This window comes from Eublepharis macularius, chromosome 4, assembly GCF_028583425.1.
Source record: "Eublepharis macularius isolate TG4126 chromosome 4, MPM_Emac_v1.0, whole genome shotgun sequence".
Taxonomy (NCBI): Eukaryota; Metazoa; Chordata; class Lepidosauria; order Squamata; family Eublepharidae; genus Eublepharis; species Eublepharis macularius.
Window position 1 is genome coordinate 183078624 of NC_072793.1, and position 22840 is coordinate 183101463.

Here is a 22840-nt window from a genome sequence, read left to right on the forward strand (position 1 = left end):
GGACTCATCGGGGTTTCTGCCCCACGGCTCCGTCCAACTGTCACGATCGCCAAAGCAGACTGCCACCAAATTTGAAAACCATGCCAAGCAGGGGGCAATAAAAATAGCTGAACTCAGCAGCAGGAGAATGAGAACAGATTCTGATTCTAACCTGAGAGCCAGACTGGTGTCGCAGTTCGAATGCCAGACCAGGATCAGATCTCCACCCTACCATGCCAGATCCTAATTAATATCTTTTAATGCCTCGTTTTGCTCATGTTTTATTTTGTAAGCCTCCCTGGCCCAGTTCCTTGGAGTGGCAGCATAAGAACTGCTGAATAAATAAACACTGTGGGAGCTGGCTGATTTGGGGGCAGTCGCTCTCTTTCAAATTAACCTACCTTGCAGGGTTGTTATGAGGATAAAAAGGGAAGGAGGGGAGGAGAATGTTGTGGGCTGCTCTGGATCCCCACACAGGGAAAAACAAGCTGCCAATATCTAAAAACGGTTACCAAGCTGAGGCTTTCACCGATTCCTCAGGTGGGGGCAAGTTGGTGAGGGGGCAAGCTAAGGGCTTCTCTGTTTCTTGCTGAGGCTCTTCTGGTTCTGACATATTAGGCCAGCCCAGGGGCTAGACTAGGCCCGAACTTTTTGAATGAACTGAGTCTGGGTTCCCTTGACAGACTCTCATTCTCTGGAGCTGGGTGGCAGCTACTGAGAAATGATTTCCTAAGCACCACAGCAACACAATTTGGATTAGAACTACAGCCTGGGGGAGGGAGGACAGCTTCACCTTCCCCCTCTGTGCTGTTTTCCCCACTCAAAATGGCCCCAGGGGGATTATGCACCATGTTGGGGTGTTGTAGCTGCACTGATGAGCTGGTTGGGGCGCTGGGAGATGCCCCTGAAGAGCCCCTGCTGATGGTGCAACCCCCAGAGCCTCGATCAGGGGAAGCTGGGCCTGAAAATCCCCCCACTGGCCTGGATTAGGTTCTCTGTCTTGGAACAAAACGGGACCCAGATGAACAAACAACTGTCCCCTTCCCAGCACTTACAGTCCACGTGGGCCACCAGGAGTTCTGGGGTAGGATGCAATAGAATTCCCCTTCCTTTCCAGACTGGCCATTTCCTCCAGGAGAACTGATCTCTGTCTGTAGAGCAGGGTGGGCGGGGCCACTGGTCACGTGAGCTTTTTCAAGAGGTGCTGGAACACTGTTCCACGGTGTTCCCACTGAAAAAAAGCCCTGTGAATATGTATCCCTTTTATCCATCATTGGATACGCAGGTGCTTCATTCGCTGAAGCCCACTTGCCTCCTGCAAAAAGAAAGAGAAACCTAGTGTGAGGACAGGATATATTTACAACCTGTTTTCTCCTTTGCTTTGTGATCGTTGCGTTTGCACTCTGGGAACGCTCAGGGGACGAATTCACAGTCTGTTGCCAGTTCCGCTCCCCTCCACGCTTTCTCCATCCCTTCTAAATTCCAAGCTGACTAACCTTGCAGAGAAGCCAGGTTAGATCATAGAATCATAGAGTTGGAAGGGGCCATACAGACCATCTAGTCCAACCCCCTGCCCAGTGCAGGATCAGCTTAAAGCATCTCTGACAAGTATTCATCCAGCCTCTTCTTGAAAACTGCCAGTGAGGGGGAGCTCACCACCTCCCTAGGCAGCTGATTCCACTTTTGAACTACTCTGACGGTGAAAAAGTTTTTCCTAATATCCAGTCGGTAGTTTTAGCCCATTGCTTCGCGTCCTACCCTCTGCTGCCAACTGGAACAGCTCCCTGCCCTCCTCCAAATGACAGCCTTTCAAATATTTAAAGAGAGCAATCATGTCCCCCCTCAACCTGCTCTTCTCCAAACTAAACATTCCCAAGGTCCTCAGCCTTTCCTCGTAGGGCTCAGTCTCCAGACCCCTGATCATTCTTGTCGCTCTCCTCTGCACCCTCTCGATTTTGTCCACATCCTTTTTGAAGTGAGGCCTCCAGAACTGCACACAATACTCCAGGTGTGGCCTGACCAAGGCAGTATAGAGAGGGGCTATGACCTCCTGCGATTTCGATGCTATGGCCCCTTTGATACAACCCAGGATTGAATTAGCCTTTTTTGCCACCGCATCACACTGACTGCTCATATTCAGTTTACAGTCCACTCTTACCCCAAGATCCCTTTCACATATACTACTGCCCAGAAGTGTATCCCCCATCCAGTATTTGTGCTTCTCATTTCTGTGACCCAGATGTAATACTGTGCACTTGCCTTTGTTGAATTGCATCCTATTCACAGCTGCCCACTTCTCCAGAGTATTCAGGTCTTGTTGAATTTTAATTCTATCTTCTTGGGTGTTTGCCACCCCTCCCAATTTGGTATCATCAGCAAATTTAATGAGCAGCCCTTCCACTCCTTCATCCAGATCATTGATAAAAATATTGAAAAGTACCGGGCCCAAAACCGAGCCCTGCGGCACCCCACTGGACACCTCCCTCCAATCTGATGAAACGCCGTTGACCACCACTCTTTGAGTGCGGTCCTCCAACCAGTTCCCTATCCACCGAACTGTCCTATAGTCTACTTCACAGTCGTCCAGTTTGCCCATCAGAATGTCATGGGGGACCTTATCAAAAGCTTTACGGAAATCCAGATAAATCACGTCAACAGAGTTCCCCCGAAGATCTGAACTACCTAGCTTTGCTGGATCCACCGTGTATGTGGGAATGGAGTCCCTCGACCTGCTCGCAGCTACTTCCAAAATAAGGCTGAAGTTTGGTTTTGAGAGATGGGCTGGAATTGGACTGGAGCCTATTAGTTCCCTATAATTAACCACCAACCCAACCCACAAATATCCTTGCCATCTCTTGTGAAATAATACTGGAGGAGAATTGGGTCTACCATCTGTCTCTCTTTTCGGAAGGCATGGATCTGCTTGACAATGATAGCTAAGGAGTACCTGAGCTATCTAGCATCGCTGGATCCACTGTGTATGTGGGAATGGAGCGCTTTGGTCTGGCAGCAGATACTTCCAGAATGAGATTGTTGGAGTTTGGTTTTCAGAAACAGACTGGAACTTATTACTTCCCTGTATCCCCAATCCATACATTCCCAGATTAAGAACATCAAAACTGCACAGAAATCGAATTCAGGTCGAAAGGAGAGAGGATGGTGTGCAATGGACCCATGCAGTGGAAAGGAAGGCTCCAGTCCTGCCATTTGAAGTATTTACAGAAAGGAGAAGAAATATTTGCACTCTTTCTCCCAGCCTTCTTATAACCTTACAGCAGGATGCACTATTTCTTGGGCACAGATGTTGCCATCTATGCATCCAGGTGTTTGTTTTTTGTATATCCCATCCTATTCTGTGGCCTTTAAGACATCTCTGCACCCACCAAAAGCCTTCTTGGTGTCACACACAACATACTACCAGAATTCCTGCTTTGAGGAGAATCTCTCTAAAAGTGCGGTTTTAAGAATTCACTCCTACCTTCATATTAGCTGATGTAAAGGGGGAACTCTTATGCTGGCTGATTCCGCTCACGTTGGATAACGCACATTCAATGCACTTTATAAATCGTTTGAGATGGATTATTTGTTCCGCACACAAAAAAAAATCCATTCCAAATTATCTATAAAGAGGATTGGAAGTGCATTATCCAACATGTGCGGAATCACTTGCTATTAACAAGGGGTTGTTTCAGTAAACCTCTCAGAGGCCTATGGAGGGAGGAACAAGGATCCTCGTTGAGGTTTTGCAGCTTGGGACCGAGGCCTCCAGAACAAGTACACATTTCCAAGTCTTTTCCGCCTCAGATCCTTGCCACCCCCCGCAAAAGGTGAAATGACCTCTGTGGAGGAACTAGAATGTGTTCCTACGAGATCTGTCTGGTGTTGCTTTCAGTCCTGTCTCTGAGGAAAAGCAGATGCTTTGCTTTGCAGGCCCAACGTCAGGACCAAGACTTGCCACCTAAAGTTAAAGAGACCACTGAAGAAACTTGCCTCTTTTCATCAGTTTAAGACCTACAAGCACCCAGCCAAGCTCTTTGGAGAAGCGGCTCAGATTGTGAGGAGAAACAAGGCCATCACACACAGTCCACAACAGACTGAAGCAGCTACCTGCCAATCCCTCTTCTGCATCAGAGATCCGGAGAAACGGCTCTTCTTCTCTTTTCAGCCTGGAAATGAGGTCAGGTTTGGCAATCTCGGGTCCTTTTGTGAGGAAAAAAAAGAAACACAAAATCGTGACTCTTCTGTGTGGTCATAAATGGAGCAATTCCAAGTAAACATGCCTGCCTCCTTCAGAAATACACAACAGACAAATAATAGGGGCAGGGTGGTATGCGGCCATATCAGGCATGAGTAATTCTCTGTCTCTTCCCTGCCAAGATGAGATGGAAATGCCAGCTGAGAACAAAGTCAGTGGCAAAGAAGCCAGCAGAGCCACATCTCAACCCAGGAAAAACAAGATTCAGATTGGGGGGGGGGTGCCCTTCAGGATGAGTTAACACCCAGTCAGAGAAGTTTACAAAGTATGTCATTATTATCCCCACAACAAAACACCCTGTGAGGTGGGTGGGGCCGAGAGAGCTCCAGAGAGCTGTGACTGACCCAAGGTCCTGCTTAGACCTTCCCGCCTTCTCCATATCTAAGCTCACTTGGCACGTCTTCTATAAACCTTATTGCAGGGGCACTTAATGATATAAATGACTCCCCGGGTGTTTCAAGTCAAAAAACTTCTTAATATTAAATCTCTCCTTGGTGATGGTAAGGCTGATGAGTTACCCGAAATCAATAAGCTGCATACAATACAATGCTCACGGCTGTAATTTCCTTTAGAGCTATCTCTTTCTGGGTCACTGTTCTTAATGTCAGCGTGGACTAATATATCTCTAAGGCTTTTCGCAATTGTGAGAGGAGCTACAATGTCTTCTTAAGAGACCTGTCTGTGGGTGCTCTCAGTCCTGTCTCTGAGGAAAAGCAGATGCTTTGCAGGCCCAGCGCCTCAGGACCAAGGCCTGCCCCCTCCAGTTAAAGGGATTACCGAAGGAAGTTGCCTGTTTTCATATGTTCAAGACCTACAAGCACCGTTGCAGCACTCACAACCAGCCAAGCTCTTTGGAGGAGAGGCTCAGACTGTGAGGAGAAACAAGGCCACAGGAATCCACCAGCCCCTGGGAGGAAGTGCAGGCATCGCACAGCCCCACAGCAGATCGAAGCAGCTACCTGCCAATCCCTCTTCGGCATCAGAGAATAGGAGGAACGGCTCTTCTTCTCCTTCCAGCATGGAAATGAGGTCAGGTTTGGCAACCTCAGGTCCTTTTATGAGGGGGGAAAAAAGAAAGACAAAATCGTGACTCTTCTGTGTGCTCATAAATGGAGCAATTCCAAGCCAGGATGCCTGCTTCTCCTGAAATTCACAACAGACAAGAAATAGGGGCAGGGTGGTATGGGACCGTATCTGGCACTGGCAGTTCTGTGCCTCCTCCCTGCCACGAAAGAGATGGAAATGCCAGCTGAGAACTAAGGCAGTGCCAGAGAAGCCAGCAGAGCCACAGGTAAGACAAGGCCCAGACTGGGAGGAAGCCCCTGCTTAGACCCTCCTGCCTTCTCCGTATCCAGGTTCATTTGGCACTTCTTCTGATGCCCTCCCTCGTGGTCCAGGCACAGGGATGCCAGATTTTGGGGAAGGGGCTCCTCCTGCACAACCCCTCCCATATTGGAAGAAGGATCACAGAGAGTGGCAGAGATCAGCCACTGGGCCCAAGGCTCACAGCCTGCCCACGTCCTCCCTCAATAAGGAGTTCCCTGCAGTCCCTCCTCAGAGTATGAAGGAAGCAGCCCAGGAGAAAAGGACCCTCACCCAGAGAGGCCACGTTCCCAAAATTCTCCAGCATGACTTCCTTGTACAGGGCTCTCTGCGCTGGGCTCAGCAGGCTCCACTCCCCCTTGGAGAAATACACAGCCACCTCTTCAAAGGACACCAGACACTGGAAGAAGAGAAAGAAATGTGGTCCATTAGAAAGAAAATCCCAATGGCTGGCATGACACAGGGGTTACAGTGATAGACTAGGAGCTGAGAGGACAGAGTTCGAATCCCCTATCATGGATGCTTCTCCAGGGACACTGGGCCCTTCACAGTCTTCCAACCTAACCTACCTCACTAGACTGTTGTTGGGAGGGTTAAGCGGTGCAGAAGAGGACAGTACAAAAAGCCGCTTTTGTCCTTGATCAGTGAAAAAAAGAGGGATGTCATTTAAAAAACAGGAATAAATAAATCATGTACAAAATCCTGGCTGGCAAAAGCAAAATGGAACAAAGAAGAAGGGAGAAGACCCCATAGGGACATTTGTCTCTCCTCCATCCCAGTCTTCCTTGGGGGCACCTACCAAGAGGGCTTGCTCAAAATCTTGTAGCACCAGAACTGAGGGGAAGGAACCCGATCCACTGAGCCTTTCAGCAGAGAAGGGACCCTTCCTCATATATACTGTACATCTCCTCCTTACCTGTGCTGGCTGCATGGCTGGTCTTTTCCCTTCACCACACGGAGGAGACAGCAGAGAAACAGCCAAGGGGGTCTTTCTGGGAGGGTGAGAAAGAAAGATGGAGGGAAACACTTTGGAAATGCATACATCTCTAAGTCAGTCCCTTTAGCAAAGCTCTCTCTGGATTTGGTTTGGGGCGCAATTCAAGATCTCAGCTCAAGAGTCAGATCCAGGGGCTGGCAGATGGAAAGGCTCAGGCTTCGTAGCAGTTCTCCTCTGCCCCACCGTCCAGTAGTGCCCACCCCCCAAACCCTTTCATGTCACAGATTCCCACTACCTATTGTTTGAAAAGCTGGAAACTGAACTGGCATAACTCCAGTGGCATAAAGTTATACAAAGGACATGAATCATGTTCTTTGAATTCCCAGCTTTTGCTTTTTTTATAAATAAATCACCATCCCTTTTTGCTGTGAAGATAGAAGGAAAGGGGCCGGAGGCCTGCTTTTTAAAACATGCATAGGAGAAGGTCTGAGAAAGGGATAGGTTCGTTGGTACCACAATATCCAATGACCAGTTTAAAATAATCCCCTTTTCGCCAGAGAGCTGGCTGCTACGGAGGCAGAGGAAACAGACATGGCGTGGCTGGGCCAGGGGAAATAGAAAGCTTCCAAACCCCAAGGTAGAAAGGGAGGTTTGCAAGACAGCTGGAGGGGGCACGCCTTTCCTCAGCCCCCTCCCCGGATTCTGCCTCCTGGCTTTGCAGAGAGGAGGAACTTCTAGGGTGGTGGTGGTGGGGGTTACGAGAGGAGTCCCAAAGGATGCACCCTGCAGCCCCCCCCCATCCGCTGTCTCCCCTTCTGGTCTCATTTCTCCCTCCCCCAAAGCAGTTTCTGCTCCCCCCCACGCCCCTCTAAAATGGAGCAGATGCTCCACAATGCTCCCAATTTTCAGAGAAGATGTGGCTGCCTTGGAGGAAAAGGATCCCGTGTGGCTGGGACGGGAAAAGGGACCCCGCCCCAGGCAGAAATGGAGGTCTGCAAGGCAGCTGGGGGGGCGGGGGCGGGTCTTTCCTCAGCCTCCGGCCCGTGACCCCCCCGACCCCCTCCCAGAATTCTGCGAGGAGGAGGAAACTCCAAGGTTGGGGGGGGGGTCTTAGACGCGCCCCCAAAGATCCAGCGGGCCATTGTAACCCACCGGACGCGCGTCTAGGAGGGAGCAGATGCGGCCGCGAGAAAAACAAGAGCCACATGCCCAGGAGGGAGGGGGGGCAGGAAGTGACCTCACCAGTCCTCCCTCGCTGCCCGTCTAGGAATCGGGACTCTTTCTCTTTAACCCAGTGGTTGCCTGCCCCCCCCCCCCGGCCCAGCCTTGCCCTGCTTCGCGCGCCCCTGGGAGGCCGGGGACGGGGCGGCCAAGGCGGGCCCGGCTGCTGCGCGCTTCTCTTGGGCAAAGGCCTCGCCTGCCTGGTGCCGGGGGGTCGGGGAGGGGGGTCCTCTCTGCACCTTGGAAGAGAGTCCGGCTCCCCGGAAAGTCAGAAGGGGGGGCCGACTTGTATCTGTGGGGACTGACAGACGCCCCAGGACTGCAGGGGGGGCGTGCATGTTGGCCCCGAATGAAGGACCCCCGCCTGAGGCCCTGGACAGCGCCCCCCCCGCCCCAAGTCCACAGATACAAGAGTCCAGTAGCACCTTTAAGACAGATGCATCTGACGAAGAGAATTGTGATTCTCGAAAGCTTATGCTACAGTAAAGTTGGTTAGTGTTAAAGGTGCTACTGGACTCTTTTTTCGATTTTGCTACTACAGACTAACAGGGCTACCTCCTCTGGACCGAGATACAACAGTGACCTTCAGGGGCCGATAGTCTGATTCTGTGTCCTGCAGTTTCACGAGTCCATTTCGTGGAGTAGGATACCTCTGAAAACACACAGCCAGGGAGAGCTCTTGCCTTCTCCTCTTGCCTGTGGTTTGGCCCTGCAGAAAGAGCGGGCTGAGCCAGACGAAGCTTCAGCCAGATCCAGGGGGATCTACCGAGGATCTTTCCTGGGACTCTCCACCAAGACAGGCTTCATTCTGGGCATGAGGGAAGTCTCCATTTTATTTATCTGGAAAATTTCTATGCTGCCTTTCTAGGGAATCTGCCCAAGGTGGTTTGAGAAGTGAAGCCGCCAAAACTTCCTAAACTTACCGTTCATATCTTGTCACGTCTTGTCTCTCTGTAGGAAAAATGTCGCTTCCATTGAGCCCTTGAGGTCAGTCACTGAGCTTTGCTGCATGACTTCCTTTAGTCCCCTTTTCAAAATATTGTACTGCATCCTCATCACCTGCCAATCCGGCTGCAGATTCCTCGGGGAGGTGACAAAGTATAAAGGGGCCGGCGTGGCGAATCCGGGCTCTTTGGCAATAAGAATTAAGACCTCCTGGCAAGAGACTGGAGGCATTATGGGGAAGAATTGCTAGCTTCAGGGCCAGAGTGGGAGGTGAAGCCAAGTCACTCCAGCTCCTTAGGCTTACCTAAACCCAGCTGCAGTCTCACAGGACGATGGTTCGGGGTCCAGGTCAGGCTATGTGGGCCTGACACAACTAAGAGCACCAAGCCCATATGGTAGGACAGGGCCCTGATAGGCTCCAGAGAACAGCCCAGGTTGCTAGGCAATGGGATGTATAACTAGAAGGTTCAGCTATGGATGGGGCTCTTGGCCTCGGCCTGTTTGCTTCCTTCTGCACCTGCCAAAAGGTTCCCACCATCCTAAAAATATTGGTGCCAGCTGCAACACTGCTCACCCCCAGTTCTAGATCATTTATGAATAAACTAGCAACAAAGCCCACTGTGGGGAAAAAATACAACGGGCTCTAGAAAGGGGAGGGCAGATAGGCAGAATTCCCTCCTCCTCTGTCACTCCTCCTGGCTGGTCAAGGAGGGAGTGGGCATTGCCACCTGCTCCATGCGTGATCTCAGCTACATGAAGGGGGGTGGGCTTTGCTACCTACTCCATGCCTGAAACAGGCTGGGTAAAGGGGGTGGTGGGCATTGCTATCTACTCTGCTCCTGGCCGCAGGCGGGTGAAGGGGAAACGGGCATTGCCTCCTGCTCCATGACGGATTACAGATGGGTGAAGGGGGTTAATTCCCAAAGGAAGCTCTTTCCACACTCTTGACATTTATATGGTTTGTACCCTGTGTGGATTTTCTGATGGCAGGTAAGGCTTGACCTCTTACTGAAGTTCTTTCCACATTCAGAGCAGTTATATGGTTTCTCCCCTGTGTGGATTCTTTGATGGGAAGTAAGGTTTGAGTTTTGGCGGAAGGACTTCCCACACTCTGGGCATGAGTATGGTTTCTCTCCAGTATGTATCCTTTGATGGGAAGAAAGGTACTCCTTTTGAATAAAACTCTTTCCACACTCTGAGCATTTATATGGTTTCTCCCCCGTGTGGATACCTTGATGGGATATTAGGCTTGCACTCAGGCTGAAGCTCTTCTCACATTCCGAGCAGGTGTAAGTAAGTGTTTCTATGCTTGTTACTGCCGTATTATTGTATATAGCGTATTTATTGAAGCCACATGTTGTATAATATTTATTGTTATATTTCTCTCCAGTGACTGTGTTCTTTGAGAAAGATATTCCTGAAACGGGCTTGATAAGGATCTAGACCACCCGTTAGAAGATTTATTATCACAGAAAAATTAATGTATACCGTAAGAAATATATGAAAGGTCTACTAATGTTTTGTGACTTGTGCAGTCGACTGGAATGAACTTTTGAAACTGCATCAAACCCCACGGTTGGAATATAAGGCGTGCTGGATCTTGGATATTGTCAGAAGGACTGGTGTTTACATGGTGCTAATATCGCATTTGCACTTTATAATCTGGTGCAATAATAATATGATAGCACTTTGAGCACTAAACACTTTATTGTTTGTTAATAGAAAATTGAGGACGCCTATATGAATGTGTTTTTTGACCACATAAATAGGGGTGTTATTATCACATGTGGTATAAATTATTGATCATATATGTGATAGAGTTATACGGTTCGGGGTAATGGAGAAACCGACGTGATTCGGAGCTCCGGATCATCTGAGGTGCTGTTTTTTGGGGTGGTGGGGCTTTCAGATCGCCCACAGCCCCCGGGTTTTAGTCAGAAATCCGGCAAGAATGCTTTTAGCCCAGAGAGTGAAGGGTCTCGGCGGGTGGGAGGCTCTGAATTAAGGGCTTCTCCCCCAAGCCTTGAGATCCTCCTCGGAGAAAAGCGGCCAAAATCTCTGCAGCAGCTTCGAGAGTCATTAAATTGACATAGGCTCTTTGTTCCCCGAGCCTCGGGAACAGATTTGAACAGATTTGGACGTTTGAAGCAGTGAGTACATCCCAAGAAGTCTGTATTAAGTTAAGATTACTATCTCCCCCAATGGAATGTTTTACTGAATAAAGACTTAAATTTTAAAAGAACTAAAGATTGAGTTACCAAGCTGAAAAAGTATATTAAAAGACTGAGCAATTTAATTGGAGTTTTGAGAACGAGAAAAAGTTTAAAAGATCTAAGAAGAATATTGTTTTGCATACCTGTGGTTGGGGAGATAGCGACGCGGTGGGCGGATCATGGGAACTGGAAGGTGTGCTGTGAGACAGGAAGTGGAGAACAGTAGATGGAGAGGAGATAGAGAGAAAGAGTGGCAAGGGAGGTCAGGAAGAGCAGGAGGACCCGGAAGAAAAACAAAGCTGGAAGAGGATGTGAAGTACCCACCATTGAAAGTAAGGGAAAGGAAACGGAAGTAGAGGATTCACCATTGAAAGTGAGGGAAGATTATCGGTGTGACTGTATTACCATAGAGAAAGATCGCCCGACATTTTGAACCATAGAAAAACATCGCCCGACATTTTAAGGGTAAGGGAAGCCTCAATTGCCATTTTAACTGAGGGCAAACGTCAAAAATTTTTGATATATAAAAATAGAGACTTGAATTAAAAAGAAGACGGAGCTAAGAAAGAGAGCAGATTCGTGGGGACCTAAGGCAAGTCCGATGGACTCCAAAAAAGAAAAGGACTGGCAGGCTGCTATTGAAAATTTGGATAAGAAAATAACAGATGGAAATAAAGAGATTCGGGAGATGATACGAACATTACAGCAAAATCTAATGACGGAAATGAAAGAAGCAATCAAATCGGAAATTATGGAAGTTAAAAAGGAGATGGAGGCAATAAAAACAGATTTACAGAATACCCAACAAAAGGTGCAAGAAACGCAGCAGTTGGTGCAGGATGGGGAGAAAAAAACTGAGGCTATACAGAATGAGACCATAGGTATGGGCGAAAGAATAGTGATGATGGAATGCAAAGCAATGGACAGACAGATTCGCATGAGGGCAGTTCTGGAAAAAATGGATGGATCTGCCCTTAAACAAGTAGCTGGAATATTGGCAAAATTTTGGGGGCAAACAGAGGAGGAAATGATGACTCATTTGGATATCGCGTATAGAGTCGATTCAAAATATGCGGAACAAAAGAACTTACCAAGAGATATTATTGTCCAATTGACCACAAGGAGAATGAAGGAGGAAATTATTAGAAGACACTTTGAAACTCCACTGGAGGTAGCCGGGACATGGATTTGAATTATGAAAGAAGTACCACGTAAAGTACTCCAGGATCGGAAAAAGTACAGAGACTTAACACAAAAGCTAAGGGCAGCGTAAATCAGATATAGATGGGAGCTACCGGAAGGAGTGACTTTTGAATTCCAATCAGGGAGACAAGTGATTGGCAGCCCAATCCTAAGAAGGGCGGGGAAAGTGAACAGGAACCGAACTAAGGCTTGCGACGGCGCATCTGGCCCGTACGCCCGCGTAAGTGGCCCTCCGCCCGCGCTGGGACGCGGCGCTGGCCCGCCAACGGGCCAGCACCGGTGCAAGCCACAGGCGCCCGGGCGGCGGCGCAGGAGTGGCGTAGAGCCCTACGCCGACGCAGGGGGGGGGCGGGGAGCAAGGCGGGGTCGGAGTTAGTCCGCTCCCTAAGCTCCTCCAGAAGCGGGAACGCCCACAGCGGCGCAAAAAAGCTACGCCACGGAAAAAGAAGGCGTAGCCCATAGGCGTCCATGGAACGGCGAAAAATCAGCCCCCTCTCTGAGCGCCCAGCCCCGCCCCTATGGCCCGAAGGAGCATAGGATGAGAACTATCCCGGGGACCAATTAGCGTGCGCGCCCGGCGTGGACGAGCCCCCCTCTCTGCACCCAATCACCTGCGACCGCGCCCTACAAAACATCCGGCCAGCGCCGCCCAAACCCCCAGGTAAGTGAGCACTCGGCCGGAGGCTCTGCCCGTCTGCTGAGTGGCATTGCCCCTTTGAAAACCGAAACGGGCTGAGGGCATTCACGTTGGCAGGCGCAGAATGCACTCGGGGGACTTTGCGAAAAAGTGGGGGAACTTCTCGTAAAGGGGAAGAGGTGCAAATGTCTGCCTAACTCTCTTTCTACCGTGATAGAAAGAATGACTCAACAGCTAACTGGACTCATGCACGCTAGTTGCTTCTAACTAAGCACAAACAAACTAACCCTTCCGTGGCAGAAGGGAATGACACTTTGCAAATTAACCGCATGCTCTCCCGTTTCCTTGCAGGTGCCCTGACTCTGGCGCTCCCACCTGGTGATGACCAACGGAGTGCTGACAGGTGAGGAGGAGGAGGTGGGGGGGGCATTCCGCAGATTAGTGCAAACCGCCCATTCACCTGAACCCACCCGCTCACTTGCCGCTTTGGGTGAGGCCCAGCAGGGGTGGGGGGCAACCATGGCCGCCCCTGGCTGCCTCAGAGGCAGGCGCCTCGAAAACCACATGTGGCCAGGTGTTTGTTGTGACCAGCTCATTCCCTCCCATAAAGGTAAAGGCTTCCCAAGGCTGAGTGCATCCTCGCCAGACCGTCAGGCATCAGCTGCTGCCCTCGACCATGTGCAACCCCCCCGGATGGCGGAGTGTGGGGCTTGCCTTGCCAGTGGAACGAGGCAAAGCCCACACGTGTCTTTTTCCCCCACAGGCACGTCCAGGGCATGGCTGCTCCCCCGCGCCCCGCCCTCCCCAAACATCTCTGATGGACGGTTGGCTGCAGCCCAGGAAGCACCGTTGCGCCGCGGCCTGCATCCCAGCCCCGCCCCTCCGAGCGGGAAGGAGGGCTGTGTGGAATGCTCCGGCTCCCTTGCCAGCCTAAACGCAAGCCCGCTCTTTCCAGTGCAATAAAACGAGATGTACAACAACTGTCTTCTGTGTCTGCGAGTCTGACTTCGTCCTCCGCCCCTCCCCCAACACTCCCGTCACATCTCCCCACCTGCACATTGCCACAAATGTATCCGACACACCCCGTCTTGCCTCCCCGCCCCCTCCCTCCCTCCTCCTCCCCCTCTCCTCCTCTGTATTTGACCAGTGTCTGTACCACCCATCTGCCGAAGAGAACTTGATTCTCAGAAGCCTATGCCACGATAAAATTGGATAGTTTTAAAGGTGCTACGGGACCCTTTTTGAATTCGCTACCACAGGCTAGCACGGCGGGAAGGACCTGGCTCCGCCTCTGAGGGGGAGGGGCCCATGGAGGGGGTCCTTCCAGGCGCACGGGCTCGCGGCCCCCGCCCTGCCCAGCGGCTTCCCCCGACACTAGCCGCAATGTGGGCGGCGATCGAGAGGGAGCGGCTAGAGGTGCACGCTGCATGGGAGGAGGCGAACAACCGCGGCCGGGAGTTCATGGCTGCGGTACTGGAAGTGGGGGAAGGGCTCCGTGCCTCTCAAGTCCGTGCCGAAGCCCTGCTCGGGCGGCTCGTCGCCATCCTCGACCCTCCGGCCCCACCCGCTGCAGCAGCTCCACCCGCCCCAGAGGCACCCCTCCCTCGGGCCCAGTTGCGTGCGAGAGGCCGGGCCTGTGGACGGCCAAGGGGGTCCGGCCGCCGGCCTCGCCGGTGACCGCCGCTGCCGCCTTGGGGGTGGGGTGTTTTGCTGCACAGGCGGCTCTCCTACACGCCTCCCCTTCCTCACGTCTGCTGGGGGAGGTGGGATGATATAATAATAAAGGCTGATTTCTGTGCAATGGGTGTCTGTGTTCTTTGCCTTGGGATGGGGACGAGGGGGCAGGCCCGCTGTGTCTGCCTCTTGGTGGCGGCCTCAGGCCAGCCCTCCCCTTCGGCGCCACTTGGGGGCTGTCCCCTGCTGCCAGAGACTGGCTGCTGCCCTGGATTCCTCATGGCAGGGCGCCTGCCAGTCCCATGCCAACCTCTCTGGACGCGGCCGCCACAGACTTGGTGCTACATTGGGCAAACGGGGGAAAGGCTTCTCAGACTACGCCCACCCCTCTCCTTCCCGACTGCGAGCCCCGCCCGACACACGAGCCGAGGCAGTCTGCCGGCATGGGCACGGTTTGCCTGCTGCTCTGGGGCCTGGCCGGGATCGCGTGCTGCCCATAGGCTGCGCCTTTCCTGGCCCCTCCCCCTGACGCTTGTCAGGAACAGCACCCTTTGGCTGCGCCTGGCGGCGGCCGTGCATCAAACCCACCCACAACACTTTCTGGTTCTCCAAAATTGCATCTCTGCGCCGCTGCGGGCGCCGCTGCGGCCACACTTTGCTGGCACAGGATCCGGCCCAGCGGCGCCGCCACACCACCAGTGCAGCCGCGCCAGCGTTGGGGCCGGCCATAGGATTGCGCTGTAAATCAAAATATGAAATGGATGTTTTTCTGATGGAAAATGGAAAAGACTTTCCTAGCTCATCCAGATTATAACTATGGAGTACAAATTAATTTCATGGAATGTTAATGGACTTAATTCACCCTCTAAATGTAAAGCTGTGTTACATTGGTTAGCTAAACAAAGAAGTAATTTGATTTGTCTACAAGAAACTCATATTAGGGATCAAAATGTTAAATATTTGATTAACAAAAAGTTAGGAAAACAATTTGTCTCGGCAACAAAGCAAAAAAAGAGGGGAATTGTTATATATATAAAGGAAGAGCTACAACCCAAATTAATTGTGTCTGACAAAAATGGAAGATACCTGGCTGTGGAATGTTTATGTAATGCAAAGAAAACTATGGTACTTGGACTATATGCGCCAAATGGCTCCAAAGATATATTTTTCAAAGACTTACGAAAACAAATGGAGCAGTGGACTTATGACCAGGTAATTATAGCTGGAGACTTTAACGGAGTGGTAGATTTGCAATTGGATAAAACTCTATCAACAAGTAAAGTAAGGACGGGGAAATTACCGGTCTTTTTTTGAAATTCAGGAACAAGAAAATTTAGAAGATGTCTGGAGAAAATATAATCCTAAATTGAAGCAGTATACTTTTTTTTTCATCTAGTCACCAATCTTTTTCGAGAATAGATATGATCTGGGCATCTAAAGAACTGGTAGTATTTACAAAAGAAACTGATATATTACCAAAAGTTAGCTCGGATCATAATCCAGTGATGTGGAGATTTGGAATGAAACACAAGAAAAGGAGATGGAGAATTAATGAGGATCTTTTGAGTGACCCAGAATGTGTTGAGGTGTTGAGAAAAGAAACGAAGTTTTTTATTCAGTCTAACATGGATAAAGAGGTGCCAATGCACATGGTCTGGGACACATATAAAGCCGTAATTAGAGGTGTTTTGATGGACTTAAATGGCAGAGAGAGGAGGAAAAAAGAAGTGAAATTAAAAGAGATACAGGAAAAAATTATTCAAGTTGAACAACAATTGAAAAAGAGACCAGGTAAAAAGAAATTGTTGTATGAAATAAAGTTACTGCAAGAACAGATTAGAGCCATGGAAAATAAAGAAGTGGAGTGGGAGTTGAAGAAAATGAAGCAAAGAACATTTGAAGGAGCTAATAAACCAGGGAGATATTTGGCGTGGCAATTAAAGAAAAAGAGAGAGAAAAGAGTAATAAGTAAGATTACAGAAGAGGGAAAAGAACTATATGATCAAGGATTGATTGAGAGAGCATTCTATAAATATTATGCCAAGTTATATCAGAAAAAAATAGTGGATCATGAAAAGATAAGAGACTACTTTGACAGGATTGACTTACCAAAGGTACCGGAGAAGTTGAAAGAGAAGCTTAGTGCTGAGATATCAATAATGGAAGTGTTACAAGCAATACAAGCTACTACAGTTGGTAAAGCTCCGGGACCAGATGGAATTACTGCAAAATTTTATAAAGTGATGGCAGAGGACTTGAAACAACTGATGCAAAAGATGATGAATGGGATATTGGAAGGGGTCGTGATGCCAGATACATGGAATGAGGCTAATATTACATTGATACCGAAGGAGACATTAGACTTAAGTAATGTTAAGAATTATAGACAAATATCTTTAACTAATAATGACTATAAAATATTTGCAAAGATACTAGCAGAAAGACTTAAGACTTGGCTAGTGGAATTTATTGGAGAAGATCAAGCCAGCTTTTTACCGGAAAGGCAAATAAAAGATAACTTACGAGTGTTGTTGAATGCTATTGAGTATTATGATAAAAATCCAGGGAAGCAGGTTGGTTTTTTCTTTGTGGATGCGGAGAAAGCGTTCGACAATTTGAACTGGGATTTTATGTTTGCAACAATGGAGAAGATGCAGTTGGGAGAGAAATTTATACAAGCAATAAAGGCAATATATAAAAACCAATCTGCAAATATAATTGTTAACTCGGATGTAACCAAAAAGTTGGAAATAAGAAAAGGAACAAGACAAGGGTGTCCGCTTTCCTCACTTCTGTTTGTAATGGTACTGGAGATTTTACTTAGGCAAATAAGAGAAGACAATTCAATAAGAGGATTGAGGACTAAAGGATTTGAATATAAAGTAAGAGTTTTTGCTGATGACATAATGGTGATAGTGGAAGATCCAATAGAGTGCATGCCAAAATTGATGAAGAAAATGAAGGATTTTGGAGATGTAGCGGGTTTTGTAATTAATAAGGTGAAGTCCAAAATACTCTGCAAAAATATGACTAAACAACAACAAAAGGAGCTGATGGACAAGGTGGAGTGTGAAGTAGTGAACAAGGTTAAGTATTTGGGAGTGGAAGTGACAGTGAAGAATATTGATTTATATAAGAATAACTATGACAAGTTATGGCAACAAATAGAGAAAGATATGATTAGATGGAATAAAATGAACTTGTCATGGTTAGGTCGTATTGCAGTAATTAAGACGAATGTTCTTCCAAGAATGATGTTTCTACTACAAACAATACCTATTGTTAAAGACAGTAAACAATTTGAGAAGTGGCAGAGAATGATGTTAAACTTTGTTTGGGCTGGAAAGAAACCCAGAGTTAAAATGAAAGTACTCTATGATGCGAAAGATAGAGGAGGTCTACAATTACCAAATTTTAAATTATACCATGAAGTGATATGTCTGGACTGGCTAAAGGAATGGATGACATTGAAGAATTTGAAGTTGTTAGCATTGGAAGGATATAATAAACTATTTGGATGGCGTGCATATCTATGGTATGACAAAGTAAAAGCAGACTCTATGTTTCTACATCATTATGTCAGAAGAAGCTTGTTTGCTGTATGGACTAAATACAAGAAATATATAGAAGAGACTATACCAATGTGGATTATCCCTGCGGAAGTAGTAAATCCAAGAACAGAATATGCAGGGGAAGATTGGTTGACTTATAAAGAAATTCTTGAGACACAGCAGAATAACTATATGCTTAAAGGTAATGAAGAATTGCCATTCCAATATGGATGGTTTCAATACATGCAGATAAAAGACCTATATGAGAAAGACAAAAGAAAAAATGGTTTTAGACTACAAAACTCTGAGATTGAGGAGTGTTTGCTTCAGGGGGGGAAGAAAATAATTTCTAAAATATAAGATATTATTGAAATGGTTTACAGAGGAGGAAGTTGTTAAAGTGCAGATGGTCAATGGGCAATAAATTGTAATAAGGAAATTTCAATGGAAGCTTGGGAAAAGGTTTGGAAAAATGTAGTTAAGATTTCAGCATGTACCACTGTGCGTGAAAATGTATATAAAATGTTGTATAGATGGTATTTAACACCGAAGAAGTTGACCAATGGTAACAGCCAGATGTCTGATAAGTGTTGGAAATGTAAACAGCATGAAGGTTCATTCTATCATATGTGGTGGACTTGTGATAAGGCTAAGCAGTTCTGGGGGGATATAGTTAAAGTTATGTCAGATATTTTACAAAGGAATATAAATAAAACCCCGGAATTGCTGTTATTATGTATGAACCTAGAAGATTTTGATAAAATGGACAGAGTTATGGTGTTTTATATGATCACGGTGGCCAGAATGTGTTATGCACAGATGTGGAAGACTCAGGAGATACCATCTATGGAAGATTGGATTTTGAAAGTTTTGAACATGGCAGAAATGGACAAATTAACAAGGAAATTGAAAGAACAAGAAGAATTGGACTATACATCAAGCTGGGAAAAATTTAAGAAATATGTGGAAAAAAAGTGGGACATGAAGGGGAAATTGTGGTCTTTGGAGAAGTAGGGGAGATAGAAACTTACTTAAGGCTAAAAAGGGGTATATTTTATTATATGTTATGGGATCAGTATAGTATATTTACAGGGGATATGTATGTAATTTTGTTTTACTTAGTTAGCATATGTACTTATTATTACTTATGTAATCTTTATATTTTTAACTAAGACAAGTAATATAGTTAGATAGTAGGTATAATATATATATATATTATATTAGTATTATAGATTTTAAGAATTTATATGATATACTTTTTAGATTAAGTTGGGTATGGAAAACTGCGGGGAGTCACCAGAAAAGGGGGCGGAAGGATGGGGGAAACGCAATGGGGTGAATAATGATAATGATTTCTATGTTTATGTTTGTAAACCCATCCAATAAAATTTTTTTTAAAAAAAATCTTATTTTGTTGTATTAAAGTCAATAAAGTTCATAGTGCTGATGATATATTCATCCAATTATTGGGGTGAAGCCCAATTATTGGGGTGGAGCCTGATGGGCGTGCGCCAGCAGTATGTTCCCGTTTCGTGTAACACACTTTTTCAAAGGCTCGTTGTGACCAAGTCAATCGAACAAGCAGAATCGCAGTTTCTCAACCAAATGGTGTGAATACAGACGGTGACTTGCTGCAAGTTTTAGAACAGGCTCCTCTGGCCAGGCCTGATTCAGACATCAGCATGCTCTTAAGAAGCCCTAAACTTTCCTATGTCAGATCATTTAACTAATGGCCAGAGAAAAGCCTCAGGAATGATTTTAGGACCATTAATGGGTACACGACACAAGTAAATGCTATTATAGAGCCTCTGCTTCCAGTCTAAGCTTTTATTAAAATATTATTCAACATTCTCAATATTAGAAAAAATCAACAGAAAATCACACCATCCATCATTGCTACACGGATTATTTAAAAAGGAGCAATTACATGAGTCCATAAAATTTTCTTACCCCAAAAGATGAGCAGATCAGAACCAAGGAGCCCCAAACAGAAACAAGCCACGATCAATCCTCATTCTCATTTTATAGATTTTCAGAATAATTTCTCAGCAATAGCTAACTGTCCCACTTACAAAGGGCGCACATTCTTGGCAAACCCATTATTTTAACTTCAAACATCATACAAGGTTACCTATATTTGAAATGACTTAAAGCATACAAAATTTCTTCATTCCTTCTTGCTACTTTTTTAATCTTAACAAAGTCTGTATAAAAATAGTGATTAGAAATGTCTCATACATATGAATAACTTTTGGCCCACAATCAATACACCCAACCTTAAACCATTTCTTTATTTCAATGAAGATGAACAAGCTTGCCACTCTCAGCTGAATTGATGCGTCTGAGCCTCAACACATGGGAACTACTGATATGAGTTAGTAGAATTTGAATCCAGTAGCATCTTAGAGACTAACCAGGTGCAAGCTTTTGAGAGTCAGAGCTCCCTTCTTCAGACACAAGGAATGGAGATCCCCAAGCCTTTATATCCCAGCCAAAGGCGGGTGGGGTGTTACAAGGGAGGGCATCAGGATGTGAAGGTACAATGCAGCTGATTAGAGCAGAAATTAGCATCTGTAGTGAAATAAGAATCCCAAGTCTCTGTTCAGGCTGGTTGTGTCTCTGTGTGTGTGCATTAATGTGAACGAACTCCATTTCTGCAATATCACGTAATCTCCCATTGAACTATCTCTGTTTCAGGACAGCCACTTTTAGATCAGCAATGGAATGTCTTGGAAGATTAAAATGTTTCCCCACACTCCAGGCATTTATATGGCTTCTCACCTGTGTGCATTCTTCAATGGGAATTAAGTTCTCCACTCCGACTAAGCATTTGTGCTTTCCCTCCTGTGTGATTTCTTTGATGGTAAGACAGGCTTTGACTATTACTGAAAGCTTTGCCACATTCCAGGCAGGTATATGGTTTCTCCCCTGTATGAATTCTTTGATGGCGAATAAGGCTTCCCCTCAAACCGAGGGCTTTCCCACACTCCCAGCATTTATAAGGTTTCTCCCCTGTATGAGTTCTTTGGTGGGAATTAAGGGGTCCACTCTGACTGAAGCTTTTTCCACACTCCATGCATTTATAAGGTTTCTCCCCTGTGTGAATTCTCTGGTGGGAATGAAGTTGGCTACTAATCCTGAAGCTTTCTCCACACACCATGCATTTATAAGGTTTCTCTCCTGTGTGAATTCTTTGATGGTGAGTAAGGGTTTCCCTCCGACCAAAGCTTTTCCCACACTCCATGCATTTATAAGGTTTCTCCCCTGTGTGAATTCTCTGGTGGGAATGAAGGTGTGTACTAATCCTGAAGCTTTCTCCACATTCCATGCATTTATAAGGTTTCTCCCCTGTGTGAATTCTTTGATGGTGAGTAAGGGTTTCCCTCCGACCAAAGTTTTTTCCACATTCCAAGCATTTATAAGGTTTCTCCGCTGTGTGAATTCTCTGGTGGGAATGAAGGTGTGTACTAATCCTGAAGCTTTCTCCACACTCCATGCATTTAAATGGTTTCTCCCCTGTGTGAATTCTTTGATGGTGAGTAAGGGTTTCCCTCCGACCAAAGCTTTTCCCACACTCCAAGCATTTATAAGGTTTCTCCCCTGTGTGAATTCTCTGGTGGGAATGAAGGTGTGTACTAATCCTGAAGCTTTCTCCACACTTCATGCATTTATAAGGTTTCTCCCCTGTGTGAATTCTTTGATGGTGAGTAAGGGCTTCCCTCCGACCAAAGCTTTTCTCACACTCCAAGCATTTATAAGGTTTCTCCCCTGTGTGAATTCTTTGGTGGGAATTAAGGTGTCCACTCTGACTGAAGCTTTCTCCACACTCTATGCATTTATAAGGTTTCTCCCCTGTGTGAATTCTTTGATGGTGAGTAAGGTTTCCCCTCTGACTGAAGCTTTTCCCACACTCCAAGCATTTATAAGGTTTCTCCCCTGTGTGAATTCTCTGGTGGGAATGAAGGTGTGTAACAATCCTGAAGCTTTCTCCACATTCCATGCATTTATATGGTTTCTCCCCTGTATGAATTCTTTGATGGTCAGTAAGGTTTCCCCTCTTACTGAAGCTTTTCCCACACTCCAAGCATTTATAAGGTTTCTCCCCTGTGTGAATTCTTGGATGGGAATTAAGATGTCCACTCTGACAGAAGATTTCTCCACACTGCAGCCATTTATATTTTTTCTTTCTCTTATACATTTTCCAATACATGTTAATATCTGAGTTTTCAGAAAATTTTTCCCCACTTGCTGTGCCCTCATTTCTCTTGCCTTCTATGTACATTTTTTCAAGTAATGGGATTTCAAGACCATTTTCACCTCTTAAAAGACCGGAATTGTTCATTCCTTTAGATGAATGTTTTCTCTCTTCTTTCCTCATTGTATCACAATAGTCCACCTTCACTTTCACTTCTGAATATATATCCCCTTTACCCATCTCTGGATGCTCAGATGTTTCATTCGCTGACCCCCACAGGCTTCCTGCAGAAAGAAAGAGAAAGGTGGTGTGATGATAGGACACATTTACAACTTATCTGTGTCAGAGTTTCCTCCTTTGCTTCATGACTGAAGACATTCCTATGGTAATGACCATAGGCCAAGAGGACAAATAACCACAAAGAATATGTAATGGAGACTGCCCTCCACCCCTTCCCTCGAGCTCAACATGACCCTGTGATTTTAAGTTTCTTCTTTCCTGCCTAGGTGAATTTAGAGGTTGAGTGGTTTGGGGGGCTTTTTGGGAGAACAAAACCACTCACTCAGAGACAGCCAGCTAGTGATAGTTTAACATAAAATAGAAGGTCTGAACAGATGCAGGACAGAGATAAGTTTTACATACAGGGGGAAGCATGTGCTTTTAACTCTCATGCTCCCATTTTCTCTATGCTCAAATGTTGTCATCTT

At 46.7% G+C, this 22840-nt stretch overlaps 1 protein-coding gene across 3 annotated transcripts in view; it reads right to left on the reverse strand.

The window, feature by feature from the left end:
* The window catches only part of LOC129329111 (zinc finger protein 420-like), a 34998-nt gene that overhangs the window by 6524 nt on the left and 5634 nt on the right, over window positions 1-22840 (reverse strand). Inside the window, exons 1-6 of one of the 3 annotated variants that reach the window (XM_054978539.1) lie at window positions 7647-7717; window positions 6474-6549; window positions 5831-5957; window positions 5194-5286; window positions 4087-4179; window positions 1035-1294 (exon numbers count right to left, since the gene is read on the reverse strand). In XM_054978539.1, the coding sequence (XP_054834514.1) occupies window positions 1035-1294; window positions 4087-4179; window positions 5194-5286; window positions 5831-5957; window positions 6474-6488 (588 nt within the window). In that variant the 5' untranslated portion in view covers window positions 6489-6549; window positions 7647-7717. Of the gene's footprint in view, window positions 1-1034; window positions 1295-4086; window positions 4180-5193; window positions 5287-5830; window positions 5958-6473; window positions 6550-7646; window positions 7718-9591; window positions 9929-20831; window positions 22418-22840 lie in introns of those variants that run through there. The other 2 variants (XM_054978541.1, XM_054978540.1) reach the window with 2 other exon arrangements.